The sequence below is a fragment of the Heterodontus francisci genome, chromosome 41 (genome assembly GCF_036365525.1).
Source record: "Heterodontus francisci isolate sHetFra1 chromosome 41, sHetFra1.hap1, whole genome shotgun sequence".
NCBI classification, from domain to species: Eukaryota; Metazoa; Chordata; class Chondrichthyes; order Heterodontiformes; family Heterodontidae; genus Heterodontus; species Heterodontus francisci.
The window spans coordinates 23,462,075-23,489,449 of NC_090411.1; the positions used below are offsets into that span (position 1 = coordinate 23,462,075).

Below are 27,375 nucleotides of genomic sequence, written 5' to 3' on the forward strand. Positions count from 1 at the left end.
TGACTACAACTCCCAGGGAGCAGCGCGGCAACGCTACGACGTGAGCGGAAATGGGGCGGGGCAAGTGGCCCGCACGCGCAGTGCGGAGGGGGCGGGGCAGCAGATGGCAGCTGAAGATGGCGGAGGGGAAGGAGCCGAATAGTAAGTGGGTTCGGCTCAATGTCGGAGGAACTCACTTCTTGACTACCCGACAGACCCTATGCCGCGAAGAGAAGTCGTTCCTGTACCGCTTGTGCCAGGAGGAGGGGGAGCTGCTATCGGACCGGGTGAGTGAGCGTGCCCAGAGGCGGGGAGTGTAGGCCCGGGGTAACCTGGCCAGGCCGGGGGCTTGGGGTGGGTGGGGAGACTCAGGACGTGGGGGGTAGGGGGCGTTGGAGAACCCTCGTACGCTCGGGTCACGAAACTATCAGTGACCAAAAAGCCCAGCTTAAACTCAAGAAGAAATGCTGATATAGGTTCACCATTGAAACAGGGAGGTCAGTGTAAAAAAAAGTGCATTTATATAACACCTTTCACAACCACTTGTCATCCCAAAGCGCTTCACAGTCAGTTAAATACTTTTTTTTTGAAGTGTAGTCACTGTTGAAATGTAGGAACACAATTTGTGCACAGTAAGCTCACACAAACAGCAATGTGATCTATTCTGTTGATGACTGTTAGCCAGGACACTGTAGGGAACTCCCCTACTCTACTTTGAAACCGTGCCATGGGATCTTTTACGTCCACCTGTGAGGGTAGACAGGACCTTGGTTTAAGGTCTTATCCAAAAGACAGCGCCTCTGACAAAGTAGCACTCCCTCGGTACTGCGCTGAGTGCCAGCCTTGATTTTTGTGCCCAAGTCCTGGAACCCACAACCTTCTGACTCAGAGGTGATTGTTTGTTTATTACTATAGGCGAAGAGTATGTTAGGAATAAGAGCAAGCATAAAATACTGCGGATGATGGAATTCTGAAAAATAAACCAAATGCTGTAAATGCTCAACTCTGTTGCTCTCAGCACAGATGCTAACATTTCCGGTTTGATGATTTTTGTCAGAACTGGAAGATGGTAGAGATTTAGCCATTCTTAAGCACGAACAGCGGCAGAGAAAGGGGGCAGGAAGAGAACAAAGGTCTGTGATGGGATGGAGGGCAGGAGAGATTAAATGATTAAAGGGAAGATGCCACAAGGCAAAAAGGGGTGGTCGTGGTGCAAGTAAAGAATCAAAAAAGTGGGTCCAGAGGAGGTGTGAATGATGACAGCAGAGGTGGGTTGAGGGGGAAACGTGGAAAGTCTGGCAAGCAGGCGAAGACTTCCATGCCTGGAGCCCAGTACCATGGATGCCTTCTGAATGGTTATTCTAGATGGCGAGTGTCAGTAGGCTGTTGAGGAAATACCGTGTCGCCCAGAGTGAAAATTTCCAAACTGAATTTGACAGATTTTTGTCAGGTGAGGGTATCAAGAGATATGGAACCAAATCAGTGGAGCTAAGATACAGATCAACCATGATCTAACTGAATGGTGGAACGGGCTTGAGGGGCTGAACAGCCTGCTGTTCCTGTTTACCTGACACCTACATGTACTCTATGGCAAAATTTATTGGAGAGCAACTAGGTATAGGAACCCTCAGGCTATTTTTTTCATCTTTCGCCTTCCTAGCTTGGGGATGTGGAGTCCCCACAGCTGCCAGGCAATTAAAATTATTACTTTCCTACGAAAGAACTGTAACTTTAAGAACCTAGTATTGCCTTCTATTATTTTGACCTATCTCTTCAAGGATCAAATTAATCTTGGATCACATTGCCTGTTTTTCATATTTGGTTTCTTAACTGCGTCAAGGTTTAATGGAATTTTGACAAGTCTGGCTCTTCGCTACTGCCTCTCTTCGTTGCTTCTTAATGTATGACTGTGTGTGGCTAAAATATGCCTTCTTACCAACATGTGAAATAATATCAGTAGCCCAAGATGCGTTGGGATTTGTAAGGAAGACCACTTGCCTGGGATGCCATTGTGCTGCCTCAGACCCTCTAATAACATCAGAAATAGGAGCAGGAGTAGGCCATTTGGCCCCTTGAGCCTGTTCCGCCTTTAATAAAATTCATAGTCACAGCCTTGGCATCCTATTGGATCCAGAGTTGAGCTTCGTGCCCCATATCCTCTCCATCACTAAGTCCAACTACTTCCACCTCTGTAACGTCGCCCGTCTCCAGCCCTGTCTCAGCTCATCTGTGAATCATAAGAAATAGGAGCAGGAGTGGACCATTTGAGCCTGTTCCACCATAAGATCACGGCTGATCTGATTGTGACCTTAGCTCCACTTTCCTGCTTGACCCCCTTTCCCCCCTCCCCCTCTGATAACTCTTGACTCCCTTTTAGATCAAAAATCTGTCTAAGCCTTGAATATATTCAATGACCCAACCCAGTCTCTGCTGCTCTCTGGGGTAGAGAATTTCAAAGATTAACAACTCCTTGAGAGAAGAAATTCCTCCTCATCTTAAAAGGAAGACCCCTTATTTTGAAACTGTGCACCCTGAATCTCTCATCCGTGCCTTTGGGCAAGAACATGGTAAATGGAGTATAAGTGTGAAGTGATCCACTTTGGTCGAAAAAGCAGAAAGGCAGAGTATTTCTTAAATGGTGAGAGGTTGGGAAGTGTTGATGTCCAAAGTGACCTGCGTGTCCTTGTTCAGGAGTTACTAAAAGTTAATATGTAGGTGCAGCAAGCAATTAAGAAGGCAAATGGTATGTTGGCCTTCATTGCAAGGGGATTTGAGTACAGGAGTAAAGATGTATTGCTGCAATTGTATAAAGCCTTGGTGAGACTGCACCTGGAATATTGTGTACAGTTTTGTCTCCTTATTTAAGGAAGGATATACTTGCCATAGAGGGAGTGCAGTAGAGGTTCACCAGACTAATCCCTGGGATGGCAGGATTTATGAGGAGAGACTGCAGAAACTGGGCCTGTGTTCTCTAGAGTTTCGAAGAATGAGAGATGATCTCATTGAAACTTACAAAATACTTCCAGGAGTGACAGGGTAGATGTAGATAGGATGTTTCCTCTGGCTGGTGAGACTAGAACCAGGGACACAGTCTCAGCATAAGGGGCAGGCCATTTAAGATTGAATTGAGGAGGAATTTCTTTACTGAGAGGGTGGTGTATCTTTGGAATTCTCTAACCCAGAGGGCTGTGGAAGCTCAATCATTTAGTATGTTCAAGACAGAAATCGATTTTTATTTTATTTATTTAGAGATACAGCACTGAAACAGGCCTTTCGGCCCACCGAGCCTGTGCCAACCATCAACCACCTATTTATACTAATCCTACATTAATCCCATATTCCTACCACATCCCCACCTTCCCTCAATTCCCCTACCACCTACCTATTCTAGGGGCAATTTATAATGGCCAATTTACCTATCAACCTGCAAGTCTTTGGCTGTGGGAGGAAACCCACGCGGTCACGGGGAGAACTTGCAAACTCTGCACAGGCAGTACCCAGAATCGAACCCGCTGGAGCTGTGAGGCTGCGGTGCTAACCACTGTGCAGCCCACTTCTGGATACTAGTGACAACAAAGGATATGGGGATAGTGGGGAAAAATGGCGTTGAGGTAGATGATTAGCCATGATCAGTTTGAATGGTGGAACAGGCTCGATGGGCTGAATGGTCTACTCCTTCTGCTATTTCCTATGATCCTGGGTAGCTCCCTGTCCAGCGCGAATTTAAAATTCTCATCCTTTTGTTCAGATCCCTCCATGGCCTTGCCCCTCCCTGTTTGTGTAGCTTTCTTCAGCCTTTGCACCATCATTGGTGGCTGTGCCATCAGCTGTCTAGCCTCTGAGCTCTGAAATTCCCTCCTTCGACCTCTCAGCCTCTCTTTCCTCCCTTAAGACTCTTCCTAAAACCTACCTCTTTGACCAAGCTTTTGGTCACCTGCCCTAATATCTCCTTAAAAGGCTCGGTATCACATTTTGTCTGATTATGTTTCTGTGAAGCGCCTTGGGACATTTTACTGCTTTAGCAGTGCAATATAAATACAAGTTGTTGGGAAATCTGTGATACAGTATGTGCATTGGGACTCACATACAGGGATACAGGGCTAAATTGTGGCGAGTCGAAGAGACTTAGTAGTTGGCAGGAAAAAAGACAGAGGCGCAAGGGGAGAGCCAACTGTGCAACAGCCCCAACAAACAAATTTCTCTGCAGCACCTGTGGAAGAGCCTGTCACTCCAGAATTGGCCTTTATAGCCACTCCAGGCGCTGCTTCACAAACCACTGACCACCTCCAGGCGCGTATCCATTGTCTCTCGAGATAAGGAGGCCCAAAAGAAAGAAAAGAAAAGAATAAATACAAGTTGTTGGGAAATCTGTGATACAGTATGTGCATTGGGACTCACCAAGCATCTGAAAATTTGAAGCTGTTCGTTGGAATTCTCGGGCGTACTGCCAAAAAACAGCTCAAGAATCAAAACATCTGTGGTGTTGACGTTCCATGTGTGGAGTTTTTAATGATGTGAATTTAGCCTGGCTGTGTATCAAAACAGCTCAACTCTGTGACAAGTTCTGGCATCCTGGGTCTATAAGGTTCATTGTACTTTTCCTTGATTTCCCCCCAAATAATTCCCTTCAGTTTTCTCTCCTTTCATGAATTCAGTGACCTTTGCTGGGATTTAGTTCCGCTGCACTCGGAGTTGTCGGAATCTGGAATGCTCAGCCTGAAAAGGTGGTGGAAGCTGATTCCATAAATAATTTTTAAAGGGAATTGGACAGGTACCTGCAGGAGAGGCTGACAGGGTTACTGACAAAAAGAGTGGATTTGGGGCTGAGCAGGACTGCTCTTTCAAAGAGCCAGCACAAACACAAAGGGTTGAATGACCACCTTCTGTACTGTAAGTTTCAGTGGAGCCGTCAGCCATCCAGTCTTTCACAACTCTTCATTTGTGCACCTGGATAGTCAGTGTTGATGGGCATTCGACTGCAGAAGGCATCAGAGCTCTAGCTCGCTCCTGCCCTTCATGTGAAGTCCATAAATGTGTGCTTTCCACCAAAGGCCGTTTTCTTTCCCTTCCCTTGCTCATAGGCATCGAGACTAATTGTGGTTCCCCAACTGAGATCCATCAATTCAGCATTGATGAGAAATTGAAGTTGGGACTTTCTGGCCTGGACTGCTGACCCTTGACCCTGAACCCCACCCCCAATCCTGCATCATTGAAGGGGCTGAAGCTTTTTGATCTTCATTGCTCTTGAAAAATATTTCTATGCACAAACAATCTTGTATTCATGTAGCCCCTTTCACATCCTTGGGAATTGTAATCATTAAGTCTAGAATAGGTAAATGCAACTGCAAATTCATGCATAGCCAGCTTCCACAATAGCAAATAAGGTGAATGATTGGTTAATCTGTTTTTTGGTGCTATAAAGTCAAGGATTGGCCAGGCTATCAGGAAAACTACGATGACTTTGAATAGCACCTGTGGGATTCTTTTACATCCATCTGAATGGTTAGATGGGGTTTTGGTTTAACAGCTCATCTTCCACGATCTCTGTCACTTGAGTGACGGCCTCAATATGAGCTCAAGTCTTGGAGAAGGCTTGAACGCAGACTACTGTGACTTGGGAGACTTCAGCTGATAAATTTTTAAAGCTAACACTGAGCTCCTTCTCTGCTCTCTTTCCTAACAGACTCTTGATGTTGTTCCTAAGCCTGGTGTTAGATGCTGGCAAGCAGCTGGATTATGTTATTGCTAGGATTTTAGTAAAACTTAAGTGGCAGGTGTAAAATTTCTGGCTACGTTCATCTTAACTGAGAAACACCCGGCAGCATATTTATAGATTCCACCCTGGGGATCAGAGCGCATTTTTGAGCTGAGTAAAACAAGGTTGATGTGCAGTTGGTGATTGTTTTGGGGGCAGTTTGTGGCGATGAATCAAGAGCACCAAAGGTGACACATTGCATAAAATGATAGTGGGAAAAGAGCAGGGGAGTGAAATCAGTTGGATAACACTCCCATAGAGCCAGCAGTGGCATGATGGGCTGAATGGCCTCCTGGGCTGCATGATTCTAACTTGAAGGCCCAGCTCTTGCAATAGTGGGAAGAACTGAATTCATTAATTGGTGTGAAGGTTTGTGAATGGGGGCAGGGCAGGAAATGTAGCGGCACAGTGGCGCAGTGGTTAGCACCGCAGCCTCACAGCTCCAGTGACCCGGGTTCAATTCTGGGTACTGCCTGTGTGGAGTTTGCAAGTTCTCCCTGTGTCTGCGTGAGTTTTCTCCGGGTGCTCCAGTTTCCTCCCACAAGCCAAAAGACTTGCAGGTTGGTAGGTAAATTGGCCATTATAATTTGCCCCTAGTATAGGTAGGTGGTAGGGAAATATAGGGACAGGTGGGGATGTGGTAGGAATATGGGATTAGTGTAGGATTAGTATAAATGGGTGGTTGATGGTCGGCACAGACTCGGTGGGCCGAAGGGCCTGTTTCAGTGCTGTATCTCGAAACTAAACTAAATCTTGAGAAAATATAGAATGAGTTTGCCTAAATCCTGGATTGAAGTTTTGTTGCACTTCGGAATAAAAAGATGAGCTGATTAATTATTTTTGCCTGTGTGATGATTCGCTAGTAGCGTCTTGAAGTTAATTCCTTGAAGGGTCTTCACAGATTGCCTCCACTTTTAAATGTACCACTTCTCTGTGTAAAATTGGACCATGTTCTGTCTATAATGTACTGAGTGGTAAAATCTGGTTAGTTGTATAGTTTTATTCAGATGGAATCTTACAGCACGGAAGGGGGCCATTTGGCCCATTGTGTCTGTGCCGACTGTTTACAAGAGCTACTCATTTGTCCCACTCCCTCCTGCTCTTTCCAGATTGTATGTTACTGTGGTTGTTTGGATAGGGAACGGGTTTAGAGCCTTGAAATTCAGAGCGCCTGTTTACCAGAAATCAGCTGTATAATGGAATTTCTGCAGTATTGGTAAGTCTCTGCTGTGTTACTTTCTTTTGCTAAACCTGTATCATGCGAGGCATAGTACATAACATTGTTGTGTGCTGGCTTAACTTTTTTTTTGTTTGTCTATAGTTATTGGTGTCAGTACAGTCAATATGTCTAGTAACAGCACTGTGTTCCCTGTTGGGGAACCTCTGCTACACATCTTCCATGCTTGTGCATCCAAGATGTCTCCAGTGGGTAGGGAATTGTACAAGATTGTGTCCATTACTGCATGCCAGGGCAGATTTATGTGCCACCCTCTTACCTTTGGGTGGGCTGTGTCTTCAAAAAATAGTAAACCAGTGACTTTGTTCCACAGGACCAGACGGGAGCGTACCTGATTGACCGGGATCCCACATACTTCGGGCCCATATTGAACTATCTCCGACATGGCAAACTTGTGATCAACAAGGAGCTGGCAGAGGAAGGTAAGTTGGTTAGTTTGACTTGTACACTTGGGAACACTGGAACAGGAGTGGGCCCCTTGAGCCTTTATTCATTGAGATCATGGCAGTATCTTAAATCTGTTTACCCATTTTGGCTGCATATCCTTTTATACCCGTGGCTAGCAAAAGTCTATCAATCTCGGATTTAAAATTATTAATTGAGCTAGCTTTGACTGCTTTTCATGGGAGAGAGTTCCATACTTCTACCACCCTTCGCATGAAGAGGTGTTTCCTAACGTGTCTCCTGAATGGTGTTACGACCGATACGGGAGGAGTGCACTGTCTTTTCTAGTTCTGCTTCTCCACAGGTCACAACATATATTTTTTAAAATGTTTACCCAGTTACCGATGCAGTCAATCATATACTCTACTCTTTATCCCAGATTAAAATACACCAACCAGGTATCTTTAATAAACAAAATTATCAGTTTATTATGAAACAAGACTTAACCAGTAACGAAGCAAAGCATAAACACGCAGATTGAAATATGAAATTTCCTCTTTTTAAATTCCACACACACACACACTGAAAAAATACAGGAATTCTCTCTGCAGAGGTCTGTTACAAAAATAGACAAAAAGGAATACTTCGGCCAAATACTTGCTAATTCTTGAAGAAAAAAAGAGAAGATATGGAAAGATGTCAGTTGTCCCTTTTTGGTCTGGAGTGCCAAATACGCGTAGACGGCTGTGACTGGGTTCTTTCTAGAGCAGTTCTTTTCGGGTGAAGTTGAGGATCAGTTTGGCAGGCTTTCCAGGAGAAATACAGCATCAGTTCCTCTATTTCTTACATTAGATTCTCAGTAAATTCTCAGAGGGTGAGATAATGGTGGCCATTCTCTTGGCTGGTTTTCTCCAGCTCTCTTCAAAGCAGTTCACACCCAACACACTCTCCAAAGTGAAACCAAAAACAATATATCAAGAGTCACGCCTCCTGACCCTTATAAATCTTGACCTGTCACTTCTCTGTAAACATCTTTCCCAGGTCACGAAGGTTTCTGTTGTTTATTGCATGACCTCCAGCAAGGCTGTTTTTAAATAACATCTCAGTGTCCTTTCAATGAACTGTCAACAACAAAACAAAGTCCAGCTTCTATGAAATCTTCAGCCTTCCAATGAATCCATCTTCACAATTTAAATATAAGTCCTCAAAAACAGAAACATAACCAAAAATATAGAAGCACTTTCTTAACAATGGCCTGGCTCTGATTTTAAGATTATGTCTCCTTGTCCTAGACATCCCACCAGTGGAAAAAGTTGCCCTGTCTACTCTATCAATTCCTTCCAAAATCCTAAAAATCTCAATCAAATCATCCCTTAACTTTACTTCTCTCTCCACAGACGGTTAACGCTTCAGGTCAGTGATTTTTCATCAGAACTGGCAAAAGTTAGACATGTAATAGATTTTAAGCAAATAAAGTGGGGGTAGGTCAAAAGAGAACAAAATGGAAGGTGTTGATAGGACATAGGGTCTCAGAATAACAAGGAGGTCATAGGGCAGAGGCAAAGAGTGTGTTAATAGTGTGGTGAAAGACAAAGCGTTAGCGCATGACTGGCCCCCCTTTTTCATTTTTATTTTTACTTTTTATTTCATTTTGTTTCATCATTCCATTTTTTTTTACCATGTGCCTGTCCACTGTTTTTTATGTTTGTGCTTTAGGCTAGGGCTTTCATTATTCTGTCATTTAACACCCCCTCGGCATTAACGCTTTGCCTTTCACCACACTATTAACACACTCTTTGCCTTTGCCCAATGACTTCCTTGTCAGCTATTCTGTGACCCTGTGTCCTATCAGCACCTTCCCTTGTGTTCTCTTTGCCCCACCCCCTTAAGGTTTCCTTAAAACCCATCACATTTCTAACTTTTGCCAGTTCTGATGAAAGGTCACTGACATGAAATGTTAACTTTGCTTCTCTCTCCACAGATGCTGCCAGACCTGCTGAGTATTTACCAGTACTTTTTGGTTTTTATTTCAGATTTCTGATATCTGCTGTATTTTGCTTTTATTACATCCCTTAACCACCTTTAGTTCAGAGAACAAAAGCCTAGGTTATGTAATCTTCCCTCAATGAAACCTATGGAGCCCTGGTAACATTTTGATGGATCTGCGCTGCACTCTTTCTAAGGCCAGTACATCCTTTCTAATGTGCAGTGCCCAGAACACTCTATACAACTCCCAAATGTAGTCTCACCAGGGCTTGTATAGCTCTAGCAAAACTTCTCTCTATTCTAGCCCTCTAGATATAAAAGCTAACATCCCATTAGCCTTTTTTGTATCTGACCACTTTATTATAGTGATCTGTGTACATGAGCCCCTAAATCTCTTTGGACCTTTGCTGTCCTATCTTTTCACCATTTAAAAAAATCTTCAGATCGATCCTTTTTGATCCAAAGTGGCTGACCTCTCACTTACCTGCATTGAAATCCATCTACCACAGTATTGTTTTTATTTGCCCCAGTGGGTCATAGAGCAGATATCCCTGAAGAGTTGCTTGGTCGCACGTCCTGTTTCTTCCTCACAAACTCAAAAGACTAACAGCACTCTTAAAGTGGGTCAGCTATGTTTGGAGCAAAGCGGATTTAGTTCTTTTAACCATGATGAAATCTTTTAATAAAGACTGACTATCATTTAAATGTGAAATTATTGATGAGCAGGCAGGTCTTCATCCTGACTTTTCTTCATGGCTTTCGGTAAAAGATGGATCATTAGTGTAGGACTACCACTCGAGAGCAAAAGGATTTCAGTTAAATGGTTTGCAGCAGCTGCTCAAGTGTAAAAAGGCAGAGCACTTGAGTATAGAATTTTCACACAAAGAATAACATTTTGGTGAGCACATTCCCAGGGAAGGTCTTTGCAACAGAATTCAAGAGACAATTACCTGCAGAGAGAGAGGATATGACACGAAAATGGGTCGGTGGGTGGGTTTGATCTGAAAGCTTGTTGGACTAGGCCTTTTCCAGGGCCCAAATATCTTGTGTCTATTTGTAAAATATTTGGCTGGTTGTCATTCAGTTGTACCTTTCTTTAACAGCAGTTCCATGAAGTGAAAAATTCTGGCAACGTGAAAACCAATAAAAACTGCGAAAGGGAACATTAACATTTATTGTCAGGGTATCAAGTAATTGTGATACCCTTTATTACTGAGGGACAGTAGAAGACCCCTGTTTAACCAAGTTCAGTGGTGTCCGTAACAAACTCTGTGCTCACTGACTGGCTTCGGAACCGGCAGTGCTTCAATTTTAAAATTCTCAGCCTCATTTTCAAATCCCTCCATGCCTCGCTCCTCTGTATCTCTGTAATCTCCTCTAACCCTCCAAGATCTCGGCACTCCTCCAATTCTGGCCTCTTGCACATCCTAGCTTTCATCGCTCCAGTATTGACAGGTGTGCCTTCAGCTGCCTCAGCCCTAAGCTCTGGAATTCCTTTCCTAAACCTCTCTGCCTATCCACCTCCCTCTCCTCCTTTAAGACGCTCCTTGAAACATATCTCCTTGACTAAGCTTTTGGCCATCTGTCTTACTACCTCCTTATGTGACTCGGTGTTGCATTTTGTTCGATAATGCTCTTGTGAAACACCTTGGGACATTTTACTGTGGTAAAGGTGCTACATAAGTGCAAGTTGTTGATAGAGATTTGGGAATAAAGTTCTGCTATTTGGTTTTTGGGGCTTTCTTCGAGTTCTCATTTAACAAGGGTCCAACAGTCGCGTTTTTTGGGTCAGAATAAAGAATGATGATTTGGGGTATTGAGGGTTTAAGTTGCGAAGAAAGATTAAGGAGGTTGTGCTTGTTGAGCTGTAAACTATTGGAGCTCAGAAGAAGGTCATTGGCCCACCACGTCTCTGGTAGCCCCTTGTTGAAGCAATCAAAAGCTAATCCCACTGCTTCAATCTCTTCCTATGGCCTTGTATCTTCCTTTCTCTCATATATCTATCAAATTCACCCTTAAAAATTCACCCTCAAACACTTCTTGTGGCAAACCATTTTATGTCTGACAAATCTCTCTAAAGAAAAACCTCCCACTGCTTTCCTCGGTGTTAAAGCATTGACATTTTGTCTCATTCTCCATCCAGAGGAAATGGTCTTTCCTTATTCATTGTATCAAAACTCTTCACAATTTTAAAAAGCTTAATTAAATCTCCTCTTAACCTTCTCCATTCCACTATTTCTTTTCTTTTGGGCCTCCTTATCTCGAGAGACAATGGATACGCGCCTGGAGGTGGTCAGTGGTTTGTGAAGCAGCACCTGGAGTGGCTATAAAGGCCAATTCTGGAGTGACAGGCTCTTCCACAGGTGCTGCAGAGAAATTTGTTTGTTGGGGCTGTTGCACAGTTGGCTCTCCCCTTGCGCCTCTGTCTTTTTTCCTGCCAACTACTAAGTCTCTTCGACTCGCCACAATTTAGCCCTGTCTTTATGGCTGCCCGCCAGCTCTGGCGAATGCTGGCAACTGACTCCCACGACTTGTGATCAATGTCACACGATTTCATGTCGCGTTTGCAGACGTCTTTATAACGGAGACATGGACGGCCGGTGGTTCTGATACCAGTGGCGAGCTCGCTGTACAATGTGTCTTTGGGGATCCTGCCATCTTCCATGCGGCTCACATGGCCAAGCCATCTCAAGCGCCGCTGACTCAGTAGTGTGTATAAGCTGGGGATGTTGGCCGCTTCAAGGACTTCTGTGTTGGAGATATAGTCCTGCCACCTGATGCCAAGTATTCTCCGAAGGCAGCGAAGATGGAATGAATTGAGACGTCGCTCTTGGCTGGCATACGTTGTCCAGGCCTCGCTGCCGTAGAGCAAGGTACTGAGGACACAGGCCTGATACACTCGGACTTTTGTGTTCCGTGTCAGTGCGCCATTTTTCCACACTCTCTTGGCCAGTCTGAACATAGCAGTGGAAGCCTTACCCATGCGCTTGTTGATTTCTGCATCTAGAGACAGGTTACTGGTGATAGTTGAGCCTAGGTAGGTGAACTCTTGAACCACTTCCAGAGCGTGGTCGCCAATATTGATGGATGGAGCATTTCTGACATCCTGCCCCATGATGTTCGTTTTCTTGAGGCTGATGGTTAGGCCAAATTCATTGCAGGCAGACGCAAACCTGTCGATGAGACTCTGCAGGCATTCTTCAGTGTGAGATGTTAAAGCAGCATCGTCAGCAAAGAGGAGTTCTCTGATGAGGACTTTCCGTACTTTGGACTTCGCTCTTAGACGGGCAAGGTTGAACAACCAACCAATTCCACTATTAATCCAGTATATATCATTTATTCTACCATTACTGGCTAATTCATGCTGGTGAATTTACGTCATGTCCTTCCTTTGGAAGGAGGAGATTTAGACAACCTAATTGAAGTTTTCAAGATTATGAATAGAATTATAGACAACTGATTGAAGCAAATTGTTCACGATGGGGAAGAATTCAAATACAAAAGTACAAATTCATTGCTAAAGCAGGGAAGTCATGCAATAGAGCTATGGAACCTTAAATATTCACTGCTGCCACCACCAGTGTGCAGTGGCAGCAGTGGGTACCATCTACAAGAGGCTCTGCAGCAACTCGCTAAGCTTCCTTCGGCATCTTCCAACCCCTGATCTCTACCACCCAGAAGGACAAGGGCAGCATACGCATGGGAACACCACCCCCTGTAAGTTCTCCTCCAAGCCACACACCATCCTGTCTTGGAAATATATCACCGTTCCTTCACTGTCAGTGGGTCAAAAAACCTGAAACTGTCTCCGGAACAGCACTGTGGGTTGCATGGATTGCAGTAGTTCAAGAATGAGGTTCACCACCACCACCACCTCAAGGAAATTAGGGACGGGCAACAAATGCTGGCTCACATCCCCTGAACGAATAAACAAAAAGAGAGAAAATTCTGGAAATATTCAGGTGAAACAACATCTGTGGAGCCAGAACCCGAGTTAATGTTTCAGGTTGGTGGTGGAAAGGGCATTGACCTGAAACGTTAACTCTGTTTCCCTCTCCATAGATGCTGCCTGACCTGAATATTTTAAGAATTTTGTCTTTTATTTCAGATTTTCATCATTTGCAGTGTTTCGATTTTGTAATTGAGTTCCGGAGCAAGTACCAGGAAAAAGCATTGAAATGGATGGTATAATTGTTTCAAGAGTCAATTGGATGTGTTTCTGGAGGAAGGGAGAGAGGAGACGTGATGTTGGGTTACGCCGAGAAGCTCAGGAGGTGTAGTTGATCAATTATGTAAGGCAAAATTCTGCTCTTCTAAAAGTTTGTCAGTGCATCTTCAATTGTTCTGGTGAAAGAACTAGCTTGGTTGTACGAAGATTCATTTTCTGATCTCTGTTAAGCAATCTGTGCTTTGTTTTTTTATCACCATTCTTTCTGTTTGTGCTCCACCACCCCACTTCCAGCAATCCTTTTGTCTTATCCACAAGAGTTGCATAGGGGTAACTAGTAGGAGGGCTAAGTGTAGTCTTTATTTGCATTATATAAATTCATCATGTGATCAGAATCTCATCAATACTGATATTTTGATGATGGTGTGCCTGCTCAGCTCTCCAATGAGTTACCTGATGACGTAGGTTTCTGTCTCCCCATATATTTTGAAATGTGCAGCTTGTCGAGAGGAGCCATTTTATGTCTGCTAAGAGGGTTCTGTCTGCTTGTAAATGTGGAGACATCTGGCAGTAAATGTGGAGACATCTGGCAGCTTGCTTGGACTAGAGATGAGCATTAGTTGAAGGGAGTTAGTTGATTTTCTTCTGAGATAGGGCACCAAGGTTTGATTTGTATTAAAGGAAAGCCCGAATATTTTGAATAAGGAGTTCAGGAGAAACCTTACCCAGAGAGTCGTTAGAATGTGGTACTCACTGCCACACGGTATAGTTGAGGTGAATAGCATTGATACATTTAAGGGGCAGCTAGATTCATGTGTGAGAGAAAAGGATTAGACGGATATACTGATAGGATTAGATAAAGTAGGGTGGCAGGAGGCTTGTGTGGAGCATAAATAATGGCATGGACCAATTGGGCAGAATGGCCTGTTTCTGTGCATTCTGTAAATTTTATGTAATTTAATCTTTCTTTTCCCTATTATTCCTCTATAAACTTTGCTCAGCTGCAGAACTGAATGAGTAACCTTGTAGGTTTTCAGTTTTATTTTTGTTATTCTTTCCCTTTCACTGGCATCTGGTATCTCGGCCAAGTTGGCCATCCGTCATGCCAGGCCTAGCCTGCAGGCTGTTTGACTGTGGAGAGTATCCTTATTGAGTTCAGTCGTCTTTACTTGATGTAGAAACTTACACTTTCCAGCAGGGCTCACTGTATCACAGTGAGGAGCAGGAATCCTGGTTAATACCCCTTCCCTGTCCTGGGTCAGTTTCTCAATCACTGCCCCATTGAGATTAGTTAGATCAGTACAGCCCAGAAATTCTGAATGACTCAAGCCCACAATGGATGGTGCATACATCCGCTAATAGTTGTCTTTTGTTAAAGGACATTATTTTGTCCCAGTTGAAAGATTAACAAAATCTACTTTGTTTCATAAGTAACCAACCCAGGTCAGCTGTTTTTTTTACAGGGGCATAGTCTCTATATTTCTCCCTGTGGTGCATGGCAGCTGTGCTTGAGAAGGCACATTGCCAACGTATACTGTTGACCACCGCCCCTGGCCCCCACTCCCTCCCCCTTTTTCCCCCCCCCCCTCCCCCCCCAACCCTGCTCCGTCTCAACTATTCATTAGAAAGCATCTGGCACTTGAGTGAGACTTCCTCTTTATCTTCCTAAGGAGATCTCGATGCTTAGTGTTTCACAGCCACGTCAGTGCAATTAAGAAATTTATCAGTTGTAATGCTAGCCTGTGCTTCAATGTGTGGCTAGCACACAAGTCTTCCTTTTGCACTGCCCATTGTAATGCTGACACTGAAAGCTCCCCATACTCTTCATTGGCCTCAGTTCTGATGAAGGGTCATCGACCTGAAACGTTAATTGTTTCTCTGTCCACAGCTGCTGTCAGACTTGCTGAATATTTCCAGCATTTTCTGTTTTTATTTCTAATCTCCTTGTGTGGCTCAGTGTCAAATTTTGTTTGACAAGATTCCCATGAAGCACCTTGGGATGTGTTACTACATTAAATGTGTTATATAAATACATGTTGGTATCGGATACAGTTGGCTAGTGTTATTTTAAAGCAGGGACGAATGAGGTCAGGGTTGGAAATTATAGGAAAATTAGTTTAATTGTCAGTACTAAAATTAAGTATGCCAAGGATTTGGAAAGGATAGCTTCAGATGGTCTTGCGTCCCCTGTATAACTGCCAGGGTTGCAGTGAATCACATTGACACCTACATACGAATTAGGAGCAGGCCACTCGACCCCTCATGTCTGCTCTGCCATTCAGTAAGTTCATGGCTGAACTGATTACTCCACACTTCCACTTACCTCTGATAACCTTCCAACCCCTTGCTTATCAAGAATCTATCTACCTCTGCCTTAAAAATTTTCAAAGACACTACTTCCACTGCCTTATGAGGAAGAGAATTCCAAAGACTCACCATCGTCTGAGAAAAAATTTCTCTTCATTTCTGTCTTAAATGGGCGACCTCTTATTTTTAAACAGTGACCCCCAGTTTGAGATTCTCCCACAAGGTGAAACATCCTTTCCACATCCGCCCTGTCAAAACCCCTTAGGATCTTACATGTTTCAATCAAGTCGCCTCTTACTCTTCTAAACTCCAGTGGATACAAGCCTAGCTTGTCCGATCTTCCCTCGTAAGACAGCCAACCCATTCCAGGTATTAGTCTAATGAACCTTTTCTGTACTGCCTCCAATGCATTTACATCCTTCCTTAAATAAGGAGACCAGTACTGTACACAGTACTCCAGATGTGGTCTCACCAATGCCCTGTATAGCTGAAGCATAACCTCCCTACTTTTGTATTCAATTCCCCTTGCGAAAAATGATAACATTCTATTAGCTTTCCTAATTCCGTGCTGTATTTGCAATTCATGCACTAGGACACCCAGATCCCTCTGCATCTCAGCTCTGCAATTTCTCACCATTTAGATCATATGCTTTTTTATTCTTCCTGCCAAAGTGGACAATTTCCCACTTTCCCACATTATTCTCCATTTGCCAGGTCTTTGCTTACTCAACCTATCTATATCTCTTTGTAGCTTCCTTATGTCCTCTTCACAAGTTACTTTCCTACCTATCTTTGTGTCATCAGCAAATTTAGCAACCATACCTTCTGTCCCTTCATCTAATTCATGTATATAAATTGTAAAACGTTGAAGCCCCAGCACAGATCCCTGTGGCACACCACTCGTTACATCTTGCCACCAGAAAATGACCCATTTATGCCTATTCTCTGTTTCCTATTAGTTAACCAATCTTCTGTCCATGCCAATATATTACCCCCTACACCATGAGCTTTTATTTTCTGCAATAACCTTTGATGTGGCACCTTATCAAATGCCTCTGGAAATCTAAGTACAGTACATCCAACGGTTGGTTCCCCTTTATCCAATGCACATGTTTGCACTAGCTTATGTGGACCACAGCATTTGTAATGTTTCTCTGTTGCAGGGGTTCTAGAAGAAGCTGAGTTTTACAACATAGCACCTCTCATTAAATTAGTGAAAGAGAAGATCAAAGAGCGAGACTGTAAACCCACACAGGTAAGGAGGGGTATACTATCGGGTGGGATGGGTAGGAAGGAATAGAGAAGTATTGCATACTTTTACCGTCCGCTTTATTTTTGTCTCCTCTCAAAGTTGATGTTAAGTGGTACTTTCTCCTGAGACCATTCTTCAGATGTGAGCTTACTGATTGAGCCTTAGCCTATGACTTCACAGTTGCTTTTTCTAGCAGATGTCACGAAATAGCAACAGGAACCCCTCTATCATTTTATTTTTCTCCCTACTTTCCTAGTCCAGGGATGCGAAGGCCAATCACAGCTGTGACATGGCTCAGCTAAATAGACACACATCGAGGTCAAACCTTACATTTTCCTGGATCTTTTCCCCACCAGTTGGCACGGTTACCAACTGAACCACCAGGGGAGCTCAGATATTGATGCCAGGTCGGGCAGTTGATGGTAACACCACCCGGGGTTAACGTAGAGACACCAACATTTGATTTAAAAACAGGCTACACTGTGAGTCAGCAGGTTTTGCATGCCTAATTTGCTGGTATTAAATTCCTCCCTCTGCTAGTTTACAGGATAAGTTGACAGTTTGAATTAAAATTTAAACAAAACTGTGCCAGACATCTAGTGCATGTTGTAATGTTTGACTGCTAATGTGGCCTGTACAAGCCTGCAGCTGAAGTGCTCCGTAAATAAGATCGTTTACAAATGTTATACTTTTGAGGGCTATTTGACCACGCCTTAAATTTACAACGACTGACTCTTGAATTGTTTTTTTCACTTGTAACAACTGACGTCTGAACCGTGATGCATTGAGATGTAACATCTGGAGCATGGTGGACACAAGTGCACACAGTAGATAAATGGAAAATTTTAATTAAAGATAAGGCAGGCCGATGCCTCTTAGAATAGTAAGGAATTTCATGTCAGCTTAAGTGTTCCTATGCTCCTAACCAACAGTGTTACTCGAAAGCCGGATGCAGTGATAGCAGGAAGAATTAAATTCCTTAATTGGTGTGCAAACTTGTTCATGGGGACGGGGCAGTATATGTAACAATAGTGCAGTTAAAACCCAATGAAATACAAAGTGACATTGCCAACATGTGGATCAGGATTTTGTTTAACTTCTGATTTAATCTCCCCTTGCTTTTTGATAAATCTTTGTCCCATGTGATCTTTCACCCATCTGAGAAATTAGTTACTTTTTAAAAGGAAAAAAAAATCAGAGATTGCCTTTCCTTTGAAATGCCTCTGTATAAAATGGGACTGTGGGTTGACTATAGTGAGTGTACTGTGTGATAAAATCTGGTTACTTGTATGCAGATTGTATATTTCTGTGGCGGTTAGCATGGGAAACTGGTTTAATGTCTTGAAATTCAATGCATGTGGTAAAATAAATTACTGAGTTATTGGTGAGTCCCTGGTGTGTTGCATTCTGCAGGAATAAGTGCTGTATTCAATTAAGACAGCGCTCTAATTGCTCTGTTTATAGCTAATCTCCTTGAAAGTGCTGTCTTACAAGAATGATTTCCCATTTATACAGGAGGGAATCTGTTCCATTAGAACGCACACAGAGGAGCTTAGGCAATTGACCAAGAAATTCATTGCACTCTTGGAAAGCAGGTTTAGGCTGGTAACCAAAACAATTGTTATAATGAGGGTTTACCATAATTATAATTTAAAAAAAGACTGTATCAGTGTGGACCAGATAAAGTGAATTACTACGTGTGAGGTTTGATTGGGAGAGGCTAACTACAGTCCTTGTTCTTGCATTTCTACAGGTTCCCACAAAACATGTTTACCGAGTTCTTCAATGTCAGGAGGAAGAGTTGACCCAGATGGTTTCTACCATGTCTGATGGCTGGAAGTTTGAACAGGTGAGGCTGGGTGAATCTGTCTGCAGTTTTGTGTCAAGAATGCTTGAAAGCGGAGCATAATAACACAAAGGCGCTGTACCTCAATATTTTCCCTGGGCACCCCCTGCTCCCCGACCCTCCCCAAAATAAAGAGAATCCCTGTGACATTTAGCACAGGGCACGATAGCTGGGAGGCTGTGGAATTCACTTCTAGAGTTAATGGTTGAGTCACAAAGATCAGATTGGAGTGGTGGATGAAAGAAAAGGGATTAAAGGGATTTGGTACCATGTCAGGCAACTGGGATTAGGTCTATTTTCTCGAGTACAGGGTATGCATTGATACAACCTGGTTGGATCCAATAGCCTGTTGCCATTTTTCAACTTCTATATATCTTTGTGTAACCCTCTTCATCGCCATCCCTTTGACTATGGCCTCCTGTATATCATTCCTTCCTTTGACCTATTGGCAGCTGTCTGGGTGTCATTGTCAGGAGTTTTCCCTAAACCTGTCTGCTCATCCACCTTCCTCAGTTCCTTCCCTAACTCTTGTCTGTCCACCTCCCTCCTCTTTAAGATCCTTCTTAAAACTAAGCTCTTTGACCAAGCCTTCAATAACTGCTTCTAACGTCCATCTCTTTGGTTTAGAGCCCATTTTGTCCGAGCCCCTCTGGAGCACAGTGGGATTTCTTCTACATCAAAGCTGCTGTATAAATGTACATCGTTGTTGTTGTTGCAGTTGGTCAGCATTGGATCTTCCTACAACTATGGGAATGAGGACCAGGCCGAGTTTCTATGTGTTGTTTCCAAGGAGCTGCATAACACCACCAATGGGATAAGCTGTGAACCGAGCCGGAAAGCTAAGGTGAGGTATATGTGTTGTGTGAGATTCCAGCTGGGCAGAGATGTGGGGTGATGTGCAACCATTTAAACTGGCTTGTGTGCAATTAATTTGTTGTAAACATGATGCAGTTGTAGTCCGATACAATGATGGTCTGGGTAATCTTTTATATATGGTGATGTGTCGTGATTTAATTCTCAAGTTGTTCAGCGGCTTTCTCGGCAGCATGGTGCTACTGGGTGGAGACCTGCTTCGTGAGTCTCAAAGTGAAAGATGGCACGAGGCATTTCTCTCTATCTTTCTGTCAGTGACCCTCTGAGTCATGCAGACTTACAATCCCATGTCCTGGGTGCGAGGTACTGTGAGTTCACTCTGACCTTGATGCTCTGTCCCAAGGTGTCACTGTTGAGCTATGTATCTCATACTGCAGAGTATGAGAGCAATCTAACCTTAGCAGTAACTAAGTATTCTAGTTGAGTATTTTAAGGTAATACAAGCTTTATCCTGAAATGTTCCAGGAATCGAGGCATATGTGGATAGGGCGGGAAAGGGGAGTTGATTTAGAAAAGCTCAGCCATGATCTTATTGAATGGCGGAGCAGGCTCGAGGGGCCGAATGGTCTACTCCTGCTCCTGTTTCTTATGCTCCTTCTGTTGGTGAGTGAAAAGTAAACCTTTGTGTTGCTTTTTTTTTTTAACCTGTCATTGACTGACCCCAATAACGGGCTGCTATTCCCCATACCATTTCCAAAGTTGCATGTTAAGTCGTGGCAGCTCTGCATTGAGTCTCGGCCTCCCAGTTCTCCATTCACAGAATTCAACAGAGTGACTGTGAACCGCTGAGCTACTTGGTTTAAAAAAAAAAGTGTACCTGTTCTGATTTAAAACTGCAAAACATTTTACAAGTGTTATTGTTTCTATATCTTTAGCCACTCTTTTCTGTTTAACATTTGACCCCTTGTGCATGCTGCATGCTGGACAAAGGGCGAGGAAGAGGAAGCTGATTGTGATGTGAATGACGGGGAATAAAATGTAACTCACGTACATGGTGGTGAGAACTGGTAGTGATTTAGAATGAGCTGGTGGTGGGATCATTTCAGCATTGATGTTGTGTTGTAAATTTTATAAAAATATGCCATGTTTAAAAGAAGACCTGGTCTAGCCTCAGAGTGAATGAGTAGATCTTTTGGCTGCGTGTGTGGCACTTAGTGTGTATGTAAGTTCCTCCACCTGTCTGTGTGTTCATGCATGTGTCATCTTGTGTGCACTTGCATGTGTCTTTTGCGTATGTTTGAATGTGTGACTGTGTCTTTTGTGGGTGTGTACATGCACCTTGTGTGCTTTGTTTATATATGTAAGCACGCAGATGCGCCTCTCTCATTTATGTGAGCACGCCCCTCTGTTTAGGTGTCAACCTTTTCCACAGTCAATCTCCTCCAATGTCTTTCCTTCATTGTCCTATTGAAAGGGATTGCCCATGCTTAGTTTCACTTTTATATGTTGGCTGCAATCGTATAGGTATCGGGCAGCAGCTTCTCTTCCTCCTTCTACACCATTACCTCCAGAGTCACCAAGGGTATGTCCTTGGTCACCTCTATAAGCTGCACCTTGATATCATCCGATTCCACATGGATGCCTAGGCTATCTAGCTGTACTTCACCATCACTTCTTTTAACCCCTCCACTACATCTGTATTGTCCTTCAGTTAAACATTGGGAAGACTGCAGTCATCATCTTCAGCCCCTTCCACAAACCCCGTGCTCCTGCCACCAAATCTATCCCCTCCTGTCATTGTTTCACCTTAACTAGACTGTTCACAATCTGCCTATTCCTGAGCTGAGCTTCCAACCTGTATGCTCTGTCATAAAGGCCATGCTTCCAACTTCTTATCCCTGCCTCAGTCCATTTATCGCTGAAATTCTTCTCTATGTTGTCGTCTACAGAATTGGCTATTCTGATGCTGTCCAGGTCAGCCTTCATCCTTTATCTTTGGTAAATTTCAACTCATTCAAAACTCTTCTGCTTGTATCATAACCTTTGCTAAGCCCTGCTCATGCATCACTCTTGTCCTTGTTGCTTGTCCACAGTGTCTCCAATTTAAAATTCTCATCCTTGTGTTTAAATCGTGTCATTGCCTCACTGCTCTCCACCTGCACCTCTTGTATGCATCCCTGTCACATGCCTGCTTCCCCCACCCTCATGGCCGCATGTAGACATGCAACTGTCTTGCGTTCATGTGATCCATAGTGTATGTGTTGGTGGCTCTTGATTGCGTATAGGTGGACTGACCACACGTGGCATTTGTGTGCCCCTCTCATGGGCACTTGTGCAGATGGCTCTCTCTTGTTTTCGCAGAATCATTTGTGTATGTGTGTGTCTGGCTTTAAATAGGAGTGCTGTCCTCTGTGTGCTTATGTCCCTTGTGTTTGCACCTGCCCCTTGTGTGTGTGTGTGTGTGTTCATTTGACCTTTAGTATGTGTTTGTTTTTTGTGTGTACGTCTGTCCCTTCGCCATTTCTCTTTTTCTCTGTCATTCTTTTTATTTCCTCCCTCCTATCTGTGTATGGCTCTTACTTTCCATCTCTCTATAGTTGCCTGTTGGTACTCTTACAATGGAGAATGAACAGCTGATAAGTTTGTGTATGTTTGGACTGGTCAGACAGTGCAGCTAGGGTGGGTGCTCTGTGAGTGACTGGTACTTTAAGTGCATGCCTTATATTTTTACAGAAAATTATTTGTGTAAAATTTCTATTTACCTACCTAAACAATTGTTTAACTATTCATAGAATTTTGTTTTCTCCTAATAAATGGATGAGAAACATGATTTGGTTACAGTCTTGTACGCTTGTCACTTGAAAGTGCCTGTAACAGGCCAGTAGGTTCAGCTCTTCAGGAAGATGGAGGTGAAAGGGGAATGGGCTAAATCATGGTTTGGGATTCTTTGGCCGCCTTTTTGGAGAGCATTTGAACGCAAGCTATGTTGGGATATATTTTCTTCAGCGACATCATGCCTGAAAGCATTGACTTCTCAACCCAGCCCCTGTTGGGTTCTGGATCTACAGTCCAAATGGGAAGTTGGTTAAAAACATGGAAAAATTTAAGGCAGTAAAGGAGGCTGTTCAGCCCATCACGTCTGTGCTGGCAGAAAAAGAGCTATCCAGCCTAATCCCACTTTCATGTTCAGTCTATAGCCCTTAATCCATTTTTGATCTTTGAGAAACTTTTAAAAATGAGAACTCAGCCATCAGATGTCCATTGAGCAGCAGGAAGTCTGCAAATGTAGTGGTGCCTGCTCAGTGCAGTGCATCAGAGTTTTAGGGCGAGGTAGTTGTTGCTTTTACAGAACACAAGACAATCCACCAAAGTGAAGTAGCGTTGCATGTTCCTTGTTATTGTAACCGTGCTTAATGTAGCAGAAGTAGTTACCGACTATAGCAAGTGACTCTCATCTCACTCATTGTCCTGTATGTTTTGCCTAATATATTATAAAGCAGCCAAAGTTTGCCCCACCTAGTGTTAACTCAGTCTGCCTCTGTAGAGAGAAGGAGCACACATGTGTCAGATGGATAACCAGTCCAAGATCATGAGGATGTTTCATAGTTACATCCCTGGATCCGACTGCCACACGAGTAGATATGAGGCAGTGGGAGTAACATTCCTCCCAAAAAGTACATGCTGCCTGATCTGCTGAGTATTTCTAGCACTTCCTGTTTTTAAACCCTAACTGGATGTGGGGCGACATTACAGGATAAATCGCAAAAATGTTATGTGTGGATGGTTTCATATCTCCCTGGGACCAAGGGAAACTGGAAAAACCTCTGATGTGACACTGCTGGATTTAAAGTTCACATGTATGCCCAGATCTCTGCTTTTAAGTTTTCTCCATCTATAATTACAAAATAATTACGACACAGAAATGGGCGATTCAACCCAACAAGCCCAGGCTGGGATTATTTATATATATCTTTTTTTTTTTTCCCCCCCCACAAGTTTTGGTTTGCTGGTGGAATGAAATTTAAAAAAAAATTTTCTTCCCCTTAAAAAGTACCATCAGACAGTTCCTCCTTTTTCCCTGCATTGGGTCCCAGTACTGAAGACACTGCTTTCAGTATGTAAGTGTTTAGTTGTATTTCTTGGGTTTAGGTTTGCCTGGGATGATGATGAGATATTTCCCCCTGAAAATTCCTCACTCCTGTTGTGGAGCGAGGGTAAGGTGCTCCCCCGTAACTGAGCCAGACAATCAACAGATGAATTAACTTTGTCTGCTTTTTGCTTAGTGTGGGTGGGTATAGAGCAGCTCTGCCAGAGGCCATGGAAAAGGTTCATGCAAAAGGGGGGTTATCTGCCTGCTATTCCCTTTCCCTAGCACTGGAAATAATGTCTGAATCTAAAAAAGGGGAGGGAAAAATATTGGAGGAAAGCCACTGAGACGATACTTTCTGTTTCTTAACTGATCACCTGATTAATAAGCAAAGGCTGTGAACCAAACATCTAAAAAAAAATTTTCTATTGGTGTCAGCATTTAAAAACGTTTTTTCTGACTTCCCTCCCACAGCTTTTACAAGCAAAAGGCTCAACAATGTGAGAGGATGCATTCAACCCGCCTTTTCTTCCCTTTTTATAAATGATGCGTAGCCCACTCTACGGACGATGTGGAACTCTGCAGCATATCACAACACCAAAAGCCATAGCAGGACACATACAACAGTTTCTGCAATTTTATTTCTTTTAAACTCTCCTTTTGATTGTTAAATGTGGATTCTCTTTCCTCTTCGTGTTTAAGAGGACAGGCGCGGGCTCAGATCCCGCAAACTCGGCACTGCAGCCTTCCTTGGGGATACGTTTCTTTTCTGTGTTGGTTGCAGAAGGCTGGAGATTCCTTACAAAAAGGGCATCGAGGCACTTTTGAACTAAAGGCGTTTCTGATGCTGGCAGGATAACGGCAGCTAATTTATTTTTTAAGGGGGATAATTTATGGCGGTAACACTATTGGACCTCTCCGCCTCATCAGGCAAATCTTTGGATGCCTCAGCCGCCATTTCGAGGTCTGCAATGCATGTTATCAATGTAGACACCTTAGAGCAAGTGAATATTAACAAGATGCCATTGTCTTCTCCCCGGGTTTTGTGTTTTTGTTTACAGATGGTCGGGGCCAAAGCTTTGAGTAGTTGTGGTGCTGGGACTGGGGCGTGTACTTGAAAATGTTAACTTTTTAAACAAGAATTTTTGGTACATTTTAGCTTTAGTTACAACAAAAGGTAAGATTAATCTATAGTGAACTCTTTTTAAAAAAAAAAATATATATAGTTTTGAGGTGGCTGAGTTTCTATGGGTTTAGGTTGAGTTACCAGCTATTTAAATGTGGAGATAGCATTGATAATATAACAGTTATATGGATAAATATTGTTTGGAAATACATTTTAACTCATTGGTCCTTTAATTTTTTTAATGGAAATTCAGATTTTGTTTTTAATGAAACGAGGCTGTTAAAGCCAGTATGTGTCTCGCGCATCGGAGAGTTTTAAAACGTGCATCCTATTCTCGCACACCCAGAGCCTTTGTTCGCTCCACTAGGACGATTTAAAATGGGTGCGAAAAAGCTCATTTTCAGTCCTTACATGCATCAGAGCTGAGTGGTTTGAATACTTCTGTTGGCAAGACATCATGTCACACATGCTACAAGTAAAAGTGGAAAAACTGGATATGCTGTACATTTATAACGGAGAAAGAAAATGCCGGAAATACGCAGGCTAGTCAGCATCTGTAGAAAGTCCGGTTAAAGTTTTTGGTGTTAGAGTGCCAACTTTATTTGGACGTATTCCTGGAGATTCCATCACATGACCACCCACCTCACCCATTCTAAACAGCCTACTCCTCCCAACTGCAATATTTTTATAACGAATGAACAAAAGTGTCCAATGAAAAATGGAAAAAAGCACAATATTAGCAATGCCGGTAATTTTTTTTTCTCCTGGTGTTGCTCGCAGCAGTGTCCTGGAGGTGAATCTTTAATTCCTGGAAACTCCAAGACAATCCTGGAGGGTTGGCACCCTCTTTGGGTGGAAAGCTTCATCAAAACAGAGAGTGCGTCTCCCCTCCCCCCCCCCCCCTCCCACCCCCCACCCCCCTGAGAAATGCTGACCTGTTTTAACACAAGGAGTAGGATCGATTGCAGTTCAGTGCGTGAGAACAGGAATGTTATTGTTAATGGGAGACTCACTCCAATATAATTTGGGGAAAAACCAGCCTACTTCTATGCAATAAAAGCTACAAGAAGCAGTGTCTATTTTTTACTTGTTTGTAGATGAGTTGGAAATTGTACAATGGAAGTGGTAGCACCTGGAAAAAAACATGGCTGCTGGGGCATAGCATAACATTAAAAACCTTTCTGGGCTGCAGTAGTAAGAGGCTGTCAGAGAAGTGGGGAGATGCACATGAGCTTGAAACTGATGAGCACAAGGACTGATGACTTCCTCAAAGTGCTCACAAGTGAACAGCATGCCCTCCTGCCCTCCCCTCTCCAAAAATAGAACCAAAGTATAATTTAAGACTCCAATATAAATCAGATGGAAGTCTTAGACAAACTGGACGGACTTGAGACAAATATATTCCATCGGATGTATGCTAGTTATCCTAGACAGCTGAGAGAGACAAGGGAGGATATTTATGAGGCACTGACCATTATTAAGAAGGAGTAGGTGGAATCTGACTCTGGAAAGTGCTAGTAAATATAGAAATGGGCTAATGCGCAGTGCCCAATTTCAAAGAGGGTGACAAAACAGACCCAAAGAACTGTGGACCAATTAATTTTGCTAAGGTATCGCAATGGAACTAATTATTAGAAGTAAACCTAAGGATTAGCTGTATGAAAACAACCCAGTAAATAGCAGTCAACAGGGCTTTAGGCAGGGATGATCTTGGTTCACTAACCATCTTGAAGGAAGTGAGGTGACTGGTTAAACCCATGGCGTTGTGTACTTATAATTTGAAAAGACATAAAGGATGACTAAACTCAAAATCATGAGTATTCAGGGAGTTATCTGGAAAGAAGATGTTTGAGAGGGGAACTTATGGAGGAATATTAAGGTAATGGTATGGAAAGGCTAATCTAGAATAATACTGTGGCATATGGCAGGTTCAAACTATTAAAAGTATTGACCTGAGGAGTTCTTCAAAAGAATGATCAGCACTTGGAATGGACTTCCCTGTAGAGTGGTGGAGGAGAAAACTGGTATCATGGATGAATTATAATTGATTGGATGGCTTTTCTCATCCGTAAGTATCGTGTGAGCTTTCTCTTCCATCAGCTGTTGTGTATTTCCAGCATTTTTAAAATCCTGATGGTCAAGTCAAAAGTTAAAATGAGTGTCGGCAGTAAGAGTAGCTGGCTCTGATTTTCCAAAGTTGAGCAGTTGTCTGAACACCAACACTCCACTTGGAGAGATTTCCTGAAGACACAAGTGTTGGTGCTGTCTAAATCGTCCGGGGCGCTTGCATGAGTTCTCTATTGATGGGAATCTTTTGTCGGTGAGCTGTTTGACCAAACTGGCTGTCATCCACTTAGCTGAGGAAACATGCATTCCTTTATGCTACTGTTCTGTTTATTTGTAACTGAGTTGAATAAAGCTACTGGTATCTCAAA

General features: G+C 43.2%; 1 protein-coding gene across 2 annotated transcripts; it reads left to right on the forward strand.

Annotated features, from left to right (window-relative positions):
• Positions 1–89: 89 nt before the first annotated feature.
• LOC137353355 (BTB/POZ domain-containing protein KCTD5-like) lies at positions 90–27,375 on the forward strand. Of its 2 annotated transcripts, none has more exons than XM_068019523.1 (6): positions 90–266; positions 7,285–7,393; positions 16,980–17,071; positions 18,822–18,917; positions 19,633–19,758; positions 24,289–27,375. In XM_068019523.1, the coding sequence occupies exons 1-6, from the start codon at positions 117–119 to the stop codon at positions 24,316–24,318; spliced, it is 603 nt and encodes a 200-aa protein (XP_067875624.1). In that variant the 5' UTR covers positions 90–116; the 3' UTR covers positions 24,319–27,375. The 2 variants fall into 2 exon arrangements, with proteins under 2 accessions (XP_067875624.1, XP_067875625.1); XM_068019524.1 differs by lacking the exon at positions 24,289–27,375 and adding an exon at positions 20,663–24,262.

What these genes read in the sequence shown, in the direction of transcription:
- LOC137353355 (XM_068019523.1), top strand. Translation starts at nt 117, where the DNA reads ATGGCGGAGGGGAAGGAGCCGAATAGTAAGTGGGTTCGGCTCAATGTC. An exon ending in GGGAGCTGCTATCGGACCGG is followed by an intron (nt 267 to 7,284) that starts GTGAGTGAGCGT and finishes TTTGTTCCACAG; the next exon opens with GACCAGACGGGAGCGTACCT. An exon ending in CAAGGAGCTGGCAGAGGAAG is followed by an intron (nt 7,394 to 16,979) that starts GTAAGTTGGTTA and finishes TCTCTGTTGCAG; the next exon opens with GGGTTCTAGAAGAAGCTGAG.